The sequence below is a fragment of the Protopterus annectens genome, chromosome 8.part0 (genome assembly GCF_019279795.1).
Source record: "Protopterus annectens isolate FY-2018-M chromosome 8.part0, PAN1.0, whole genome shotgun sequence".
NCBI classification, from domain to species: domain Eukaryota; kingdom Metazoa; phylum Chordata; order Ceratodontiformes; family Protopteridae; genus Protopterus; species Protopterus annectens.
In genome coordinates this window covers 1606757635-1606772688 of record NC_056741.1, presented here as the reverse complement: position 1 = coordinate 1606772688, position 15054 = coordinate 1606757635, and the positions used below count along the sequence as shown (strand labels likewise).

The 15054-nt window shown below is 36.8% G+C and overlaps 1 protein-coding gene across 5 annotated transcripts in view; it reads left to right on the top strand.

The window, feature by feature from the left end:
- Nucleotides 1-15054, top strand: part of CADM1 (cell adhesion molecule 1) — a 1905513-nt gene that overhangs the window by 1306809 nt on the left and 583650 nt on the right. For all 5 annotated transcript variants that reach the window (XM_044081147.1, XM_044081146.1, XM_044081145.1 and 2 more), the window contains one exon: nt 2460-2597. In XM_044081147.1, the coding sequence (XP_043937082.1) occupies nt 2460-2597 (138 nt within the window). The remainder of the gene's footprint in view (nt 1-2459; nt 2598-15054) is intronic.

The following is a 15054-nucleotide window of genomic DNA, read 5'->3' as shown; positions in this document are numbered from 1 at the left end:
GCTTTCTCCCCTGATCCCCAGTATGACTCCCCAATGGCACAGCTATAGGGTTCAGATCTCAGCCGAGTAGTCAAGCCAAAACCTCCAGTTCCCTTTCTGTCCAACCAATGCTTCATGTCCCTGCCCAAGTAGCTGACACACACACTTTGAGATTTGAGTTGTACACAAACACACTATCACTCCTGGGGAAGGCTGGCACAGGTTCTCCAGCTATGCCCCCTTCTGCTCAGACTATAAGGTAGTAATGACTGCCGCCAACTACTCTTATCAGCTATTAATAAAATAAGGCCCTTCCCAAAGGGAGATCAATTCTACTGTGTAATGTTATTATCCAACTAGTAAGTGTGACTAACAGCAAGGCTGTTGGAGTGGCTTTGTACAGTATCACCAAATACATGCAAGTACCCTAAGAGCTTAACTCATCTCAACACAAAACAGCCACAGTTGAAAGGTTTAAAAATATTTAATAATAAATAATTAAATAACACAAGACAGTACTCGTTAGTTCAACACAATGACAATAGAGAGTTCAGAAATCACAGGAAATACTTTAAAACAACATTGTAGGATAGTCTCGCATAAATCTAGAAAACAGATTAATCTTACTATTTCTATCTCTAAGAGAAATCACTGTTCTAAATGTCTGTCTTACAGAGCAAAGCAAGTGGTGGTAAATCGTCAGATTCAATACAAAATGCCATTCTTACTTTGAGATAGCCCCTAAGTTGATAATACATATTACTGCTGAGTCATTTCAGATTTACATGATTCTTGACACTTCTGCTCAAGTTTCCTAGCTCACAGAACTTAAAATTTAACATTTCTTTGTAATCTGCACATGCCAGGAAGCCACAGCAATAAGACACTTTACATGTAAAACCTAGTAATTATCTATGTTTTAGGACAACAGAATTTCCTAGCCCAGACATCCTGTCTCCTAGCTTGAGATCAGACCATCATAAGTTCTTTGCTTATCAGCTTTCTTCCAGCGGGGTGCACTGTGGTTACATTTTTGAAGCTTAGTACATAACACAGTTTTCTTACATTTGTGAAACCAGCTAGTGGATCATATTAATATTTACAATGACTTAGAATTATTTATGAAATTCTGTCTGGCTGGGCTGGCAGCCCCTCAGTTTTTCACAAGGCCACCCACTCATTATTCAAGTTTAACATCTGCGTCATCTATGGCATTTACTACTTCAACTGACAACCAGTTTCTGAGAGTTATGATCCTGAGGTGTTATTTCATTGGTGAGTTTTGTAACTTACCTAATTTTCCACTAAAAGAAGGTAGTATTACTTGAAGCATAATATCACTGACCTTTGTTATTCTAAACCCACTAACAAGAGTAAGTTTAGATCCAAAAGTAGTTCTCCTCCATAATTTATTTACAGTATTAATTTTTATTTCTTCTGTCTTGATGAGTGAATATTTGCCCAAACTAGTAGACTGCAACCTAAACTAATTTGTCAATGGTTGGATTGACATCCACATACATGGGTGTGTTGCTCTTACGTTAAAGTCGCAAATTATTTTGAACTCTGCATGGTAGCTGTTGCCAGATTTTTCGCTTTGGTGATTTTTGTTCATTTTGGGAGCACAGCTTTTATCTCTTGGAGTTCAGATGTTTTTCTTTTTGTTGTTGATACATGGGTGTGTGTTGCTTTCTGTTAAGAAAAAGAAAATGTATTTGGTATTAAATGAAGCAGCGCTGTATTCATTGGGGATAGCTGCAATATTGGTCAGTGAAGAGCCTTGAACTGCAAATTTTAAGATGGAGTAGTAATACCCAGAAGAAATTGATAAGGCACATAGCATGATCACGGTCAACACATCAGACAGGATAAATTTTAGTTGTTTTTCTAATGTGTTCACCATAAAATCATTTGCTCTTTTACATACTCTCTGCCCTTATGCATCCTGAGTGATTGACCTCACAGTTTGTTGAGTCAGTTAACTATATCTACAGGGTTAGTTCTTTCATCCTACTAATAGCTGCATATTGCTATTTGGTGTCTTAAGTCATGAGTTCATGTTCAGATTTTAATATTGTCAGTACCCAGATTTACCTTAATTTTGATACCTTAGGACTGCATGCTCAGAAAGGGAAGATAATTCTATCAGTGAATAGATATTAAACAGAAACTGTCATACCCTCGCAACATTTAGTTTATTTGTAAAGCTGTACTCCTCAAATTTCCATTCTCCCATGTGTTTGGTTTCCTGATAGTGTCACTTTGAGTACTGTGACAAAATGGGAGAGGAACAATGTAGCAGAGAGGAAGTGCAGACAAAGCAGAACTTACTAGAATCTTACTAGCTGAGTACGTTTTAGATGTTCTCCGTTTAGAACATGGTGATTGGTGTATTTTGTGTTAATTTGCTCTGTGAAGTTCTAACAGTTGATAGAGTTCGTTGAAATGATTGTTTCTTGACCACCTATTTTTTGTGGTAGTACCTCCGACAAGTCTGCTCATTGATGTCCGGGATGAAACTGTGACTGAAGGAGAGGAGGCAGAGCTAAACTGCACCGCCATAGGAAGCAAACCTGCCACCAAGATCAGATGGTTTAAAGGGGACAAGGAGCTGCAAGGTAAGGCACCAAACTACAAATCATAATCTAGTTATGTTTTAAAAATGCACCACAGTCAGCTAAGACCTGCTGCTATTGTAGCTGTACAACAACCTGAGTTCTTATAATGGAATTGGGCTGAAATTACAGACAAAATACTGTTTTAAGATTTTTTTTGTTTTGTTTTTTGTTTTTTTTTTTTTTTTTTGCTTCCTCATCAGTGACCATTGGTTCTTTCTTACCCAATGTGGTATGGTACACTGGGAGTAATTTTCTCACAGGTAATTGTTTTAGCAAGCCTGCAAGATTATAAGCTTTTATCAAGTCTGTCTTTTTTTTTTTGATAAATATAATTGTTGACTAGTTTGTCATTTAACAGCTTCACGTACTGGTGTATTATTGATGGTAATAGTTGTGACTTTATTGCATCATCTCCTTTCTGTGTATGTGATATATATATATATATATATATATATATATATATATATATATATATATATATATATATACCTTTATGCTATCATATTTTGGACTGGTAATTACCCTGCCTTACTGTATAGTATATACACTAAGCAATTCCTCTTCCACTTAACACACTAACATTTCTCCACATACTTATTGCTAACTTGAATTTCTTTACAACTTCACCTTCTTTTTTTGTGTATAATGTAACTACTCTGTAAATAGTCAGTTCAACTGCTTTGGATAGTCTAACTTGAACTTCAGGAGTACAAACTTAAAATTCTTAGACTTTTATCTTAAATACTGTACAATTTATATTTTTTTATATTATATGTGGTTATATTTCTTGGTTTTTGTATATGTATGACATTTTCTTCCTGGGCCTCCGCTGAAAATGGGCAATATTGTGTGGTGTGTGTGTGTGTGTGTATGTGTGTATATATATATATATATATATATATATATATATATATATATATATATATATATATATATATATTGGTTCACTTTATAATTTCGAAATACTGAAATCCTGAATTTCAGTATCTCAAACTTATAAAGTCGAACATTGAAAGTCGCGAAAGTGCATAATCGCGAATCTGAATATCTCAAAATCTCGGTTATGGCTTTACGGTGCATTGCGTGCGGTGTTGTGGCTAGATGGTGTTTTGTGTTGTGTATGGGTTTAGGTGTAATTTAAGGTAAGTGTTTTGTTAGGGTTTTGTGTGGGAGTTTGTGTGTGCGCATGTGTTTGTTAGGTGTACGTATGGGTTAAGGTAGGCGGGTGAAAGTATGGGTGTGCAAGCATTGGATGTGTTGGTGTTTGTATATATGTGATGTTTGTGTGTGAGTGAGGGGCTGTAGAATGTGTGGGTGTGAGTTTCCTTTCTGTGTGTGATTGTGCAATCTCTGAGTTGTTATATATAAGTAGGGGGTGGGGGTGCAGGGGGCTTCCCCCCCTGCTTATATGTAGTGTAGGTTTATTTGTTTGTGTTTTTGTTGTAGCTTGAGATGGATGATGTACATGTTGTGTGGTGTATGGTGCGTTTCTGTTAGTGATTTTGTGTTTTGTGATTGTGTAGTTTCGGGATTTAGGCCGTTTGATATGACATTGTGAGTGCTCTCCCCTTTTCTAGTGTAGACATGAAATAATTAAGCTGCCTATTTCAGAATAAATATTAACAAATTTAAGGGGACATTGTCTTTTTTGTGCACCCTACCCTTATCCCCCAGCAAACCATAATTGCTGCATTAGTTTCTGTCTACAAGTAAAATGGTAGGATAAACACAGTTTGCTGCTATAAAGTCTGTGTTTAAGATGCTGTGAAACTCCTAGTAGTACAATAATAGTGAGTAAAACTAATGAACTGTGTATCTGTGTGCTTGATGAAACTCTGACTCTGGGCTCAGGTTCTGTTCCTCTTGAGCTGCTAAAGCTGGAATCTACACAATATTCTCTTATAAGCATGATTACTTTGGATGCGTTTCCCTTTTTACCTCTCAACTGTTGTCTTGTGTTTGAGCTCTGTGTCTTGCATAGAAGATGCCAGCAGTAAATATAGCTGTTTTGTTTTCTACCTTGCAGCAGAGGGAGTCATTTTAATAGATGGATGTCTGTTACCTGACTAGGTGCAAACTTCTTAAGAGTACTTGTAACTGTGCATTTTGTTCGTATGAAAGTGAAGCTATTTTAGTATTTTTTGACATTAGTTATTTGGGCATGAACAATTCAGAGAAACAGTGGAATTTACTTGACTGATTTACAGTAAAATTGTCAAGTTATAGCAGTAGTAAGTACTGATTCCTAACTCATTAACACCTTTGTGGTGTGGAATGTCACACCTCTGGCAACCTACATATATCTTGCATTCTAGAGAATTTTCTAAAAATCCAATTTAAAAAGCATAAACTCATTTTTGTGACCAGTAAAAACTATTAAAAATGTACAAATAGCAATGTTTCAGGAAGTATCATTCTTTACAAACATAACTGCCCATTCATTGCTCGTCCATAACTTATATTTATTATAATGCATACAAACCAGAACTTCATTTTGGCTAAACTTTCACAAATTGTCTCATCTTGTAAAAATGTACATCCTAGACACCTGTAATCAAAAGACTTTTGTTAACCAAACATCAGTTTCTAACCAATGGCAAGAAATTCCTTTGAGTGCATGTTTGAGATATGTACAGAAATATGCAAAGACATGCTTAATTGTATAAATTGCACTTTAAGTAACACTGACAAACTCTCACTGTGCAACTGGTTATGCAAATATTGATAGTATTCTTCAACATCTAAGGTTTCATTGGATGCCATGCAGTAGTTAGTAACTCACTTGTTTTTTTGAAGTATTAAGGCTTCTCTTATGCTGGCTCAGTGGTAGTCTAAGTACCTAAACACAGCCTGTTTTTTGCCCACCCACTTATTTCCTGAGGTAGTTAAAAATTTGTGTTCAGTGGGTAACTGTTCTCACTCAAAACAAGGCAATTTTCATCATCGTACAGTCCACAACGACAGTTTGGCGGTATTAAAAACAAGCATAACAAATCAAGCAATGGAACACTGTGTGCACGTTCCCCAATGAAGCTATTAGACACAGTGGGTGTTGGAGCAGACATAGCACGTGAGCATACCCCTCAACCTTTTAACACAAGAAATCATGGTAAAGCCATAAATAAGGGTGGGGGGCAAAGACCCAAAAATAGGAGCAATTTTTAAATATTGGTCTTATAAACTTGATAAAATAACAGGTTTTGCATTAGCATGACATTTCTGAAGTGTATGAAGTCAGAAACTCAAATGTCTGTAGTTTTCTGACATCAGTCAGTGATTTGTCAGAAAACCACACATTTTATTTGGAATAGACCAGAAATATAAGGCAAAAATCTGAACATTCTGCAAAAATATGGACAGTTGAAAGGTATGCACGTGAGACATCTGCAGGTGCATTTTCAGAGTTCTTCACTTGTATGTATTACTGAGATGTGCTCTTAAACTGTGCTCTTCTTCAGGAGATGACCTTCCAAGCAAGTACCTAAAAATAGCCAGTAGCATTGCCAATCCTGTCTCAATCCTTATAAATAGGTCAGTCCAGGAATCCCATGTTCCCTCTCTCTGGAAAAAGTCACATGTTATCACTCTGCACAAATGAGTAAATTCAACTGACAATAACTTCAGGCCTAGAACCATCTTATCTCCCCTTCCCAAAATACTTGAAAAATTTATTTAAAAACAATTGCTAGACTGTTTCCTGCATAAAGAACTCTTATAACCTACACAACATGGCTTCTGTTCTTCCCACAGTACTAGCACTGCCCTTCTAACCTATATAGATACTTTCAGTAAAGCTAGAGATTTTGGCAAACTAGTCTCTTCCTTATTTCTAAACTTGTCTAAAGCCTTCAACAGTTTGTTGCAGCAAACTTGTACTTAAAATGTCGTCACTAGGTCTCTCTCAGCCCACCCTTCTGTGGTTCAAAAGCTACCTCTTCAATAGGGTATCACTCAGTAACATGGCACTCCATGTTCCCGTCTTACTTGCCAGTCACCACCTGTGTACCACAAGCCGCTATCCTTGGTCCCCCGCTGTAGCATTTTTCACTAATACCCTCTACACTTCCACACAACAGGCCACCCTAATACAGTACACAGATGATTCTACACTCAATTGCACATCTGGCAATATGATACACCTCCAAAAAATAACTCGGGAAGGATTAACACCCACTGACACATGGCTTTGCAACTCGGAACTCATACTGAACCCAAAATTCCTCTCCCATGAAAAAACAAAATTTAAAGTTCTCTCGCAATAATACAACCATTGAAGTCACTTCTCATAGCAAACCATTAGGCATGGTAGTGGATGATCTTGTATTTGACCTGCATATACAAAATTGCCAAAGAAAAACTCATCAAAAACTATGGATGCTTTACAGATCCAAAAACTTTCTCACTGACGCAACTAAAATTAACCTTGCCACTGTGTATCTTCTCATCACTGTATGTCGCTCCCATCCTTACTAACCTTCAGGCTTCTCAAAAATTTAACATGTGATCAATGTTGTAACAAAGTTGCAAAATTTGCAGCACATACCCCTTTCAGAACTCATCACTGTATATCTCTGAAAAGCCTAAATTGGTTAGAACTGCCACATCAATTAATATATACAAAACTTCTTATAGACTATAAATTATCCAGCATCCGTCTGCCTGTCCAGCACTAGAAAAGATTCTATACAACTGTTTCCAGTCTATCATTACAATCCAGTGATCAAAAACTCCTGTCTACAAGCCTAGCAGATCTGCTGGGCATAGTCTGTACTTGTACAAGGTTGCTAATGCCAGGAATGCCTTACCTGTATCCATCAAGTCTATACCCTCCCTCCCATCTTTCAAAACCACTCTGAAAGACTTCCTAGTTAAAATGTGTCTCTGTTCTTGCTCAAATCCAGGATAAACTATATCCCTAAATGTGAGTAAGTATCATTTCATTCCTTATACTTCCTTAGTCTTCCTTCTTCATTTACTTCCTTACTGCTATCTAATTCACATCCCTGACATTCTCTCTAAATGCACCATGAACATGTTTTACCCCTCACCTTTTTTATTGCAATTCCTGTTTGTATTAGACGGACTTTAATTTCTCTACATAGTTTCTCTAAATATTAAGTGATTGGTTAAAAACTGATACAAGGTATAAGACAATATTTTTATATTGTCTAATTTGTTAAAAATTTTTAAACTGCAAATGTTTGTTTTATTTTTGAAGATTGTAAAATTATTGTTTAACTATTTTGTAATAATTCAGAGCTTTTCTCCCTAGGCCTCTGCTGAAAATGGCCTTCTACCGTGTTGGACTTTCCCAGTAATCAACTGTCAATAAATAAAATGCATTACATGTTTTACTATCCGGTAACGTTCTTCTGGTACCTGCATTGATGGTTTGGTTGAGACGTCATAAGGCACTTATGAAAGCAGAGAGAAGGCTGCTAATAGATTATTTGAAACCATGGGCCTGAAATGGAGAAGGCCTTAGTGACACTGGCTTGCTTAGTATCCAGTACAGGTACATTGAAGGATACAATGCAGGAAGAATATATTAGTCCTGAAGTGGAGTTTGAGTGATAGAACAAGAAAGAGAGCAGTAGAGGCCTGGGTTTATGAGCTTTTAAATTGGGGAGTAGATTGAGTGGCTAACCAGTCAGAAAAGGAGCAGGGTGTGCTGTAGGGTCTTGAGGAGAAGTGAGAATCATTGATCATTGGACTGTATTGCAACTCAAAACTTGCTGGCATTGCTACCTCACAACTGTTGTCTTCCCATTTTTTTTTTGGAGGGGGTGGAGTTTGCATGTTCTTCCTGTGTCCATTTATCATTTTTCTGAGGGTATCTGTTGTTCTCCATCATACCAGAGACTTCTGGCCGGAGGGGGGGGGGGTGAAGTTCCATATTGCTGCTAGGTAAGTTGAAATGCATGTGTCCCGCAAAGGATTGGTAATCCCATCTGTGATTTGATTCCTTCCCTTGCAATCTTTACATGCAGAGATCTGGTCCCTGCATCCCTAACTAGGATAAATAGGTAATGAAAACAAATGAGGAGTGAAATGTGGTTTTGCCAGTGTAGTACAGGGGTTATTCTATAGAAGATTATGATCATGTCTCCAGTCATAACCACCTAGTGTGTTCAGGGCAATGTCAAGAAAGTAGTATCAAAATAAAGCAAACAATACCTTATAGTTGTCTGTTTGACACAACCCTTCCAGGATATGGACTGCTTTTCAACCAGAAGTCAAGTTCAAGACCAAGACCAACTTTCACCTCTAAAGACATGTATTTCCATAATGTATAATTTGGTTTTAGCTTGTGTTTACCAGCATAATCCAACTGGGATGACTATCAATCCCCTTTTCCGCAAAGGGCTAAGCAGAAAAGCTCCACAGAAAAAGCATGCTTTGTATTATAATACAATGCATTAGTGTACAGTTGCATTAAGATAAGCATGTTAGTTAACATAACGTATTAAGACTATCCATCAGATGTACAAGTAGAAAAAAACAAGTCATGGTACAGACACAGCATGAAGAAACAATATGTGAAAGTTTTGTAATTATGGCACATGAACGTACCTTACTATAATTAGGGAGCCATAACCTTACTGTAGTTAGTGATTAGAGTCTTGGTGAGGATGGTGGTTAAACAGTGAGCAGAATTGGTACATGTTTTGAACTATTTCAAAGGTATACATTCTGAATATATTTTAAGTAAGAGAGGTTAGAGTTGAGCTTATCTGGTGTAGATTCTACAATATGATGTTATTGGATCAGATGTTAGCCAGATTCTACATTATGGTAATGTGAGATGAATTATTAATAGGTGTATGTCATGAGTAGAGACATGATTTGGTTAGGTGCCATTTTAGTTTGAATCTGGCTAGCTTTTTTTTGTTTGTTTGTTTTAGATCGACTGGCATAGATATCCACAGTTTTGCAACATAGTTAGAATATAAAGATTTACCTGCTGAATTTTTAGCAATGGTTGTGAAAAGAAAATTTTGGTCTGGGGAACGAAGATCCCCTGGGTGGTTGATAGTTTTGTATAAGGTGTTACTGAGGGATGGATGGGCAGTTGTCTGGATGATGGATTATTGAGTGAGTGGTCGGTAGTTGAGAATAAGTGAGTTGTTTTGGAAGTTCAAGCCATCTTACTTCAGTCAGTACTGTACAGTGATGAGAATAAGATGGCTGGTTTGTGCAGATCTGGCAATTTTGTTAAAGTAATTTTGTTAAAGCATGAGTCTGTTTAGATTTCTGAGTAGACTTGCAGCTCATGAGAACAGAGTGTAGATAGATATTGTTTTCTGGTATGGTTTGTTAGGTAGGGTTTCTATAGAGAGTCCTAAGTTTTTGGTGTTTTTTTATGACTTTGGCGATATGTGCGTCAAACTTCATATTCATCAGTGAAGACACCAAGCGGTTTTGTTTGGAATACAAGTTGTATTGGGGCATTGTCTCCACAGGTAAAGCTAAATGAGTTTTTGGTCGGTGAGCTGTTTTGATGCTAAGATCATGAGCTTGGTCTTTTTGCATTGAGAAGTAGGAAGGCATTAGATAAACAGATTTTAATAGAAGTGAGTGAGTTTTGGGCAATTTGCTTTAGTATGTCAAAGTTGAGTGGAGTAGATGACTGTAGAATCATCAGCATCCTGAACAATAGAGGCATGTTCATAGTCTTTATGAAGGGAATTAGTGTAGGTGTTAAATAATAGAGGACCCTAAACTTATCCCCGAGGTACCCCAAAATAAATGTGTAAGAGAGTATGTCAGTTTTTATTTAATGGCCTGTTTTCTTCTATCTTCACATTAACTGTGGAACCAAACTATCACTGATTGAGAGACATTTAATGAGGTTAGTTTATCTAGTTGATTTTGGTGAGTAATGGTATTGAAAGCCTTGGATAGATCAAGGAAGATGGAGGAAATATGTCCATTGCTTCTCTTTGCTTATAATGTCAGAGAAGCTAAGAGCAGCTGTGATGCTACTGCTTAGATCTGAAACCATGTTTATTTGTGATTAAGTTGCTTTTAGTCAGGTAGATTATTAAGTGGGAGTGGATACACTTTTCAAGTATTTTGGGTATAGGGGATAGAATGGCTATGGATCTGAAGTTATAGAACTCCATGGAAGTTCAAATTTTATGTAGGGAAATAATACATGATGCCATCCAGTGAGATGTGATCTAGTTTTCAGCAATAGAATCATTGCCAAGTATTGATATGGGGTATGCTACTGTATCTGCTGCAGTTGTTTGGTATTGAGAGTGCAGCTTGTCAGCTGCTAGCATGGTTGGTTTTAATTTTGAGATATTTCCTGATAATGGCAGTTGAAATAGGATGGGACTGGAATAATACATTGTAGCTGTCTGCTAAGGATGGGAGGGTAGTATTATTGGGCAAAGTATTTTTGAGTAGTATGAGACCATTATCGGTGAAGTGAGTTAAACTGGTTTGCTATGGATTTGTTTTTATTTCTTGTTTTAGGAGTCTGTGTATCATACTGTGTCCCCCTCTTAAAAGTTTGAATGCTTAAAGGTTTAGGATTATTATATTGGTTTTGTTGGAGTTTGAGAGTAGGACTCCTTGTTGTATTTTATTTATCTTTTTGTGAAGTTTCTGAATTGTCAAACTTTCAAAACAATGTTTTCTATGCCCTGTATGTCTGGATTGTAAGTTTTTTTTGTATCTCTTGTAAGCCAAGGTGCTAGATTGGATTTTATTTTTAGTTCCAAATGGGGCTCATTTGTTTTCCATACTAAGTAGAGTGGTATTAAAGGCGGAGACTGCATTATCTAGGGGCAGGGCTCTTAGTGGGGGCCAGTTGTATTTTTTTCAGTTTCAGTGAAAGTGTCTTTATTAAAATAATTATATTATGTACCTGGTTATAGGTTATTTTTTTTGTTTATAGTGCAATATTGTCTTGGCGCATATATAAGCAGGCGATTGTTAAGAATGTCAGGTAAGCAACCACGGTTGCTGAAGATGTCACTGAACCTGTGGAGTGCAAAATATAAATTATCTCAGCAAGAGCTCTCTCACCACATACATCAGGTCTTTCATCAGGTAGAGCTCTGTGAGGAACTATCTTCCTGACTTAAGCCCTCCAGGCTACTCCCCTTTTTTTTACAGTAAAAAAAATCACAGTTCAGGCATTTTAATCTAGCTGTTTGCTGTGATAATTTTGCCACATTATACTGTAGTATACATTGTGGATACACAGTTTCCGTAACCAACATTCTACCATCAGGGGGTATGTGTCTATGTGAGTGTATATCTGTGTATGTGTATATACATAAGTAGACAGTGAGAAAGAGTCCGCTTCATAAGATTTACATGTCATTACCTTAACTAGCAAAACCTCAAAGCTCCATTTCTCTGAATCTCAAAAGATCAAATAGCTGTACAGATATTGCAAGTATGTGGATGAATGTAGGTCAGGAAGAGAAGAAAAAAATGATTGCAGTCTTTAATATCTCACCTGGATATGCAAGTGCTGTGTACAGTAGTGTGACTGCACAAAAAGGGGAGAATATTATTGACGGTTGTTTATAGCTTATAAATGAGAGAAAAAACCTGCAAGTAACGAGAGTACAAATTAAAACAAGTGAGAGATGCAAAAGTTGACTAGTAACTTGTACGTGCTGTGGTGAAGAGTTTCTCAATTGCACATCATGTCACCACCCCCGTCAAAGCTGAAAGGTATTGTCATGTGCAAATCTTTAAAAAAAGAATAACTCCTTGTCTATGTCAGGTGTGATTGCATGTCTCTAAGTACAAGGCAGTGCCTAGCAAGTCATCTGTGTCAGATAATGCATTTCATTACTAGAATTGTAAAAGCAATACTGTTAAGAGTGTGTAAATGTAGCATATTTTCCATTAAAATGTGCAACATTCCTAGAGAAAAGTCCTGTGCAGTAAGTTACAAAACTTGTGTTGTCCTGTCTCCTGATCACAATTTACATGATTGAGTCCAGCCTACAGTTTAGCTTATGCATGGCACCTTTTGACTAAGGCCAAAGTTTGGAGACACCTTTACAAATATACATGAGTTTATTAAATATGTTGGTAGCGCAAAAACATACCATTAGTATACTGCCTTGTAACCAAAAAAATCTTTGAAATATTCTAACTTCATGGCAGTATTTTTGAGGTACTATCAAGTGAGAATGCCAATGCAACTATCAGTTATGTCCTAAATCTTCACCATTGACAGTATAACATGTAATGTCAACAGAGTGATTTCTAAGGGATGGATGTTCCACTTTGTCCAAAATATTTGGTGCAAAGTACAAAGCCTAGGATTATCTACTCTGTGGCAAGTGGATAAGTTTTCAGTTGCATTCTCTGTTTTTATCAGAATGAAGTAATGGATGCATTCTTGGAGTTAAGTGATAGGTTCCCAAGTTGGAGAGAGATTTGATTTGTTTTAATGACTGGTATCTTTTGGGAAAACCGCATACATTTAAATCAAGGACTACTGCAACTCCATTGTTTCCACCATTATTTCTTTCTAGAATGTTCATTGGTGTAAGTGTTAGGCTTGCTGCTTTTGTGGGCCATTTTGAGCCTAGCCAATTTCCTCTCCAAAGGTGAGAATCAAACCCTGTAACTTGTATTTAAGAGGAAATAGCCATTAGACTAACCCCTCGTCATGTTTTAAATCGGTTATTTTTGCCACATAAGCAAAATTCCATGGAGATATGACATGGCCGAATTTGGTGTTTATTGCTCAAATGGGTTTCGGATCCAACATCAGTCTTTTGTCTTTGTGGGAAAGCAAAATAGGGTTGAAGAACTAATAAGCCTTTGAATGTGTACCGGTTGACCCACTAGTTCCCTTGAAAAGAAAGGTCACAACAGTTTAACCATGTTATACAGAAGCCTGAAAGTGTTGCTCAGGATTTCTTGAAAACGGTTGCTGTTTTACTAAAGATTTAAATCAAGCCGTTAATCTTGGTTTACCATGTAGATGTATTGAGCACTATTTTAAAGTCTATTATGGTAATGGCTTATAGCTCGTATTGATTTTCACATTTAGTATCACTTTGTTTTGGAGAATGAGTGTAGACTAGGGTTACTACCTGTCCCACTTTGCGAGGGACAAGTCCCTCTTTGGGCAGTTGTCTCCTGCAAAAAAATTGTAAAAATGGCAAATGTCTTGAGATTTTAGAACAAAATTATTTCCTATATTTTATGTAATAGTTGTATAAAGCAGTTATTCTGTATCTGAAACACCTAAATGTTATAAGAAACGGAATAAGCAACTAAAATGCTACACGAATAAGCTTTTATTTAGGCAAAAAAGTGAAGTTCTGTCCGTTGTACTGGCTGAGGGTATGTTTCGACCTGCAAAATCTGACGTTTCTACCAAAAATGTCCCACTTTGGGCATTTGAAAAGGTGGCAAACCTAGTGCAGACTGGAACTTCTCACAATCACTACAGGTGCACTGTTTTTATGTCCTTTAGTGCAGATTGTTGCTTGAATGGATTACCTCAGCTGTATGCACAGTTAGAATTAGTGTGTGGATTCTACCTTGTTTATTTTTTTATCTTTTGATATTCTTAGAAATGGGACTTCAGTATTTTGAAAATGGCTACTTAATGATACCAATATTTTGATAGTCATGGTAATGAACATTGATCTTACCATATCTATATTTATATATCTATAAGCATACTTGTGTGTGTGTGTGTGTGTGTGTGTATGTATATATATATATATATATATATATATATATATATATATATATATATATATATATATACACACTTTTATACTTATCAGTGTATTTTGATTATATCATATATATTTGTGTAATTGTATATCCTTGATGAATCCCAGTAAATTTTTCACTGTATTGGCACAGCATTAATTCATCTATAGATAGTGTGTAGTGCTGACAGAACTGTCATAATTTGAGAAGGAATCCACTTAACTGAACTTGTGTACCATAAAGACAAAGTTGGTTTGGTGGTTAATAACTGTCCTCCGAGACTGGATAATCTTGACATGCTGGACTCTGCAAACCGTGGCAGTTTTCTTGATAGCGCTTTATAACCTAAACAGAGAATCGGAGAGCTACAAACATTTGAAAAGCTGATGGAGTAGAAGGGGATATATTTCTCCTTTGACATCAGCCCCACCCATCTAGTGGTCTGAGTGCCATAATGCAAGCCAGGAGGAGTAGCAGGAGTTCAGCAGCTTGTGACTGGCTTTTCTTTCTTGGGAAAGCGAAAGGTCTGGATTTTGTACTACCTGCCAAACCCAGATATGTCTGCAGTTAGCAAGCAACATTTCTTGGAGAGTCAGCAGTACATCCTTATGGGAGGTAAATTGCTGGGAAATAAGTGCACCAGGTGTGTTGACAACATTGCCTGTTTTTCCATGGAGGAAGCATTTATCTGTTATGCAGAGGAACAATAGGGCATCTTTGTAGTCATTTGTGTTAATGAGTA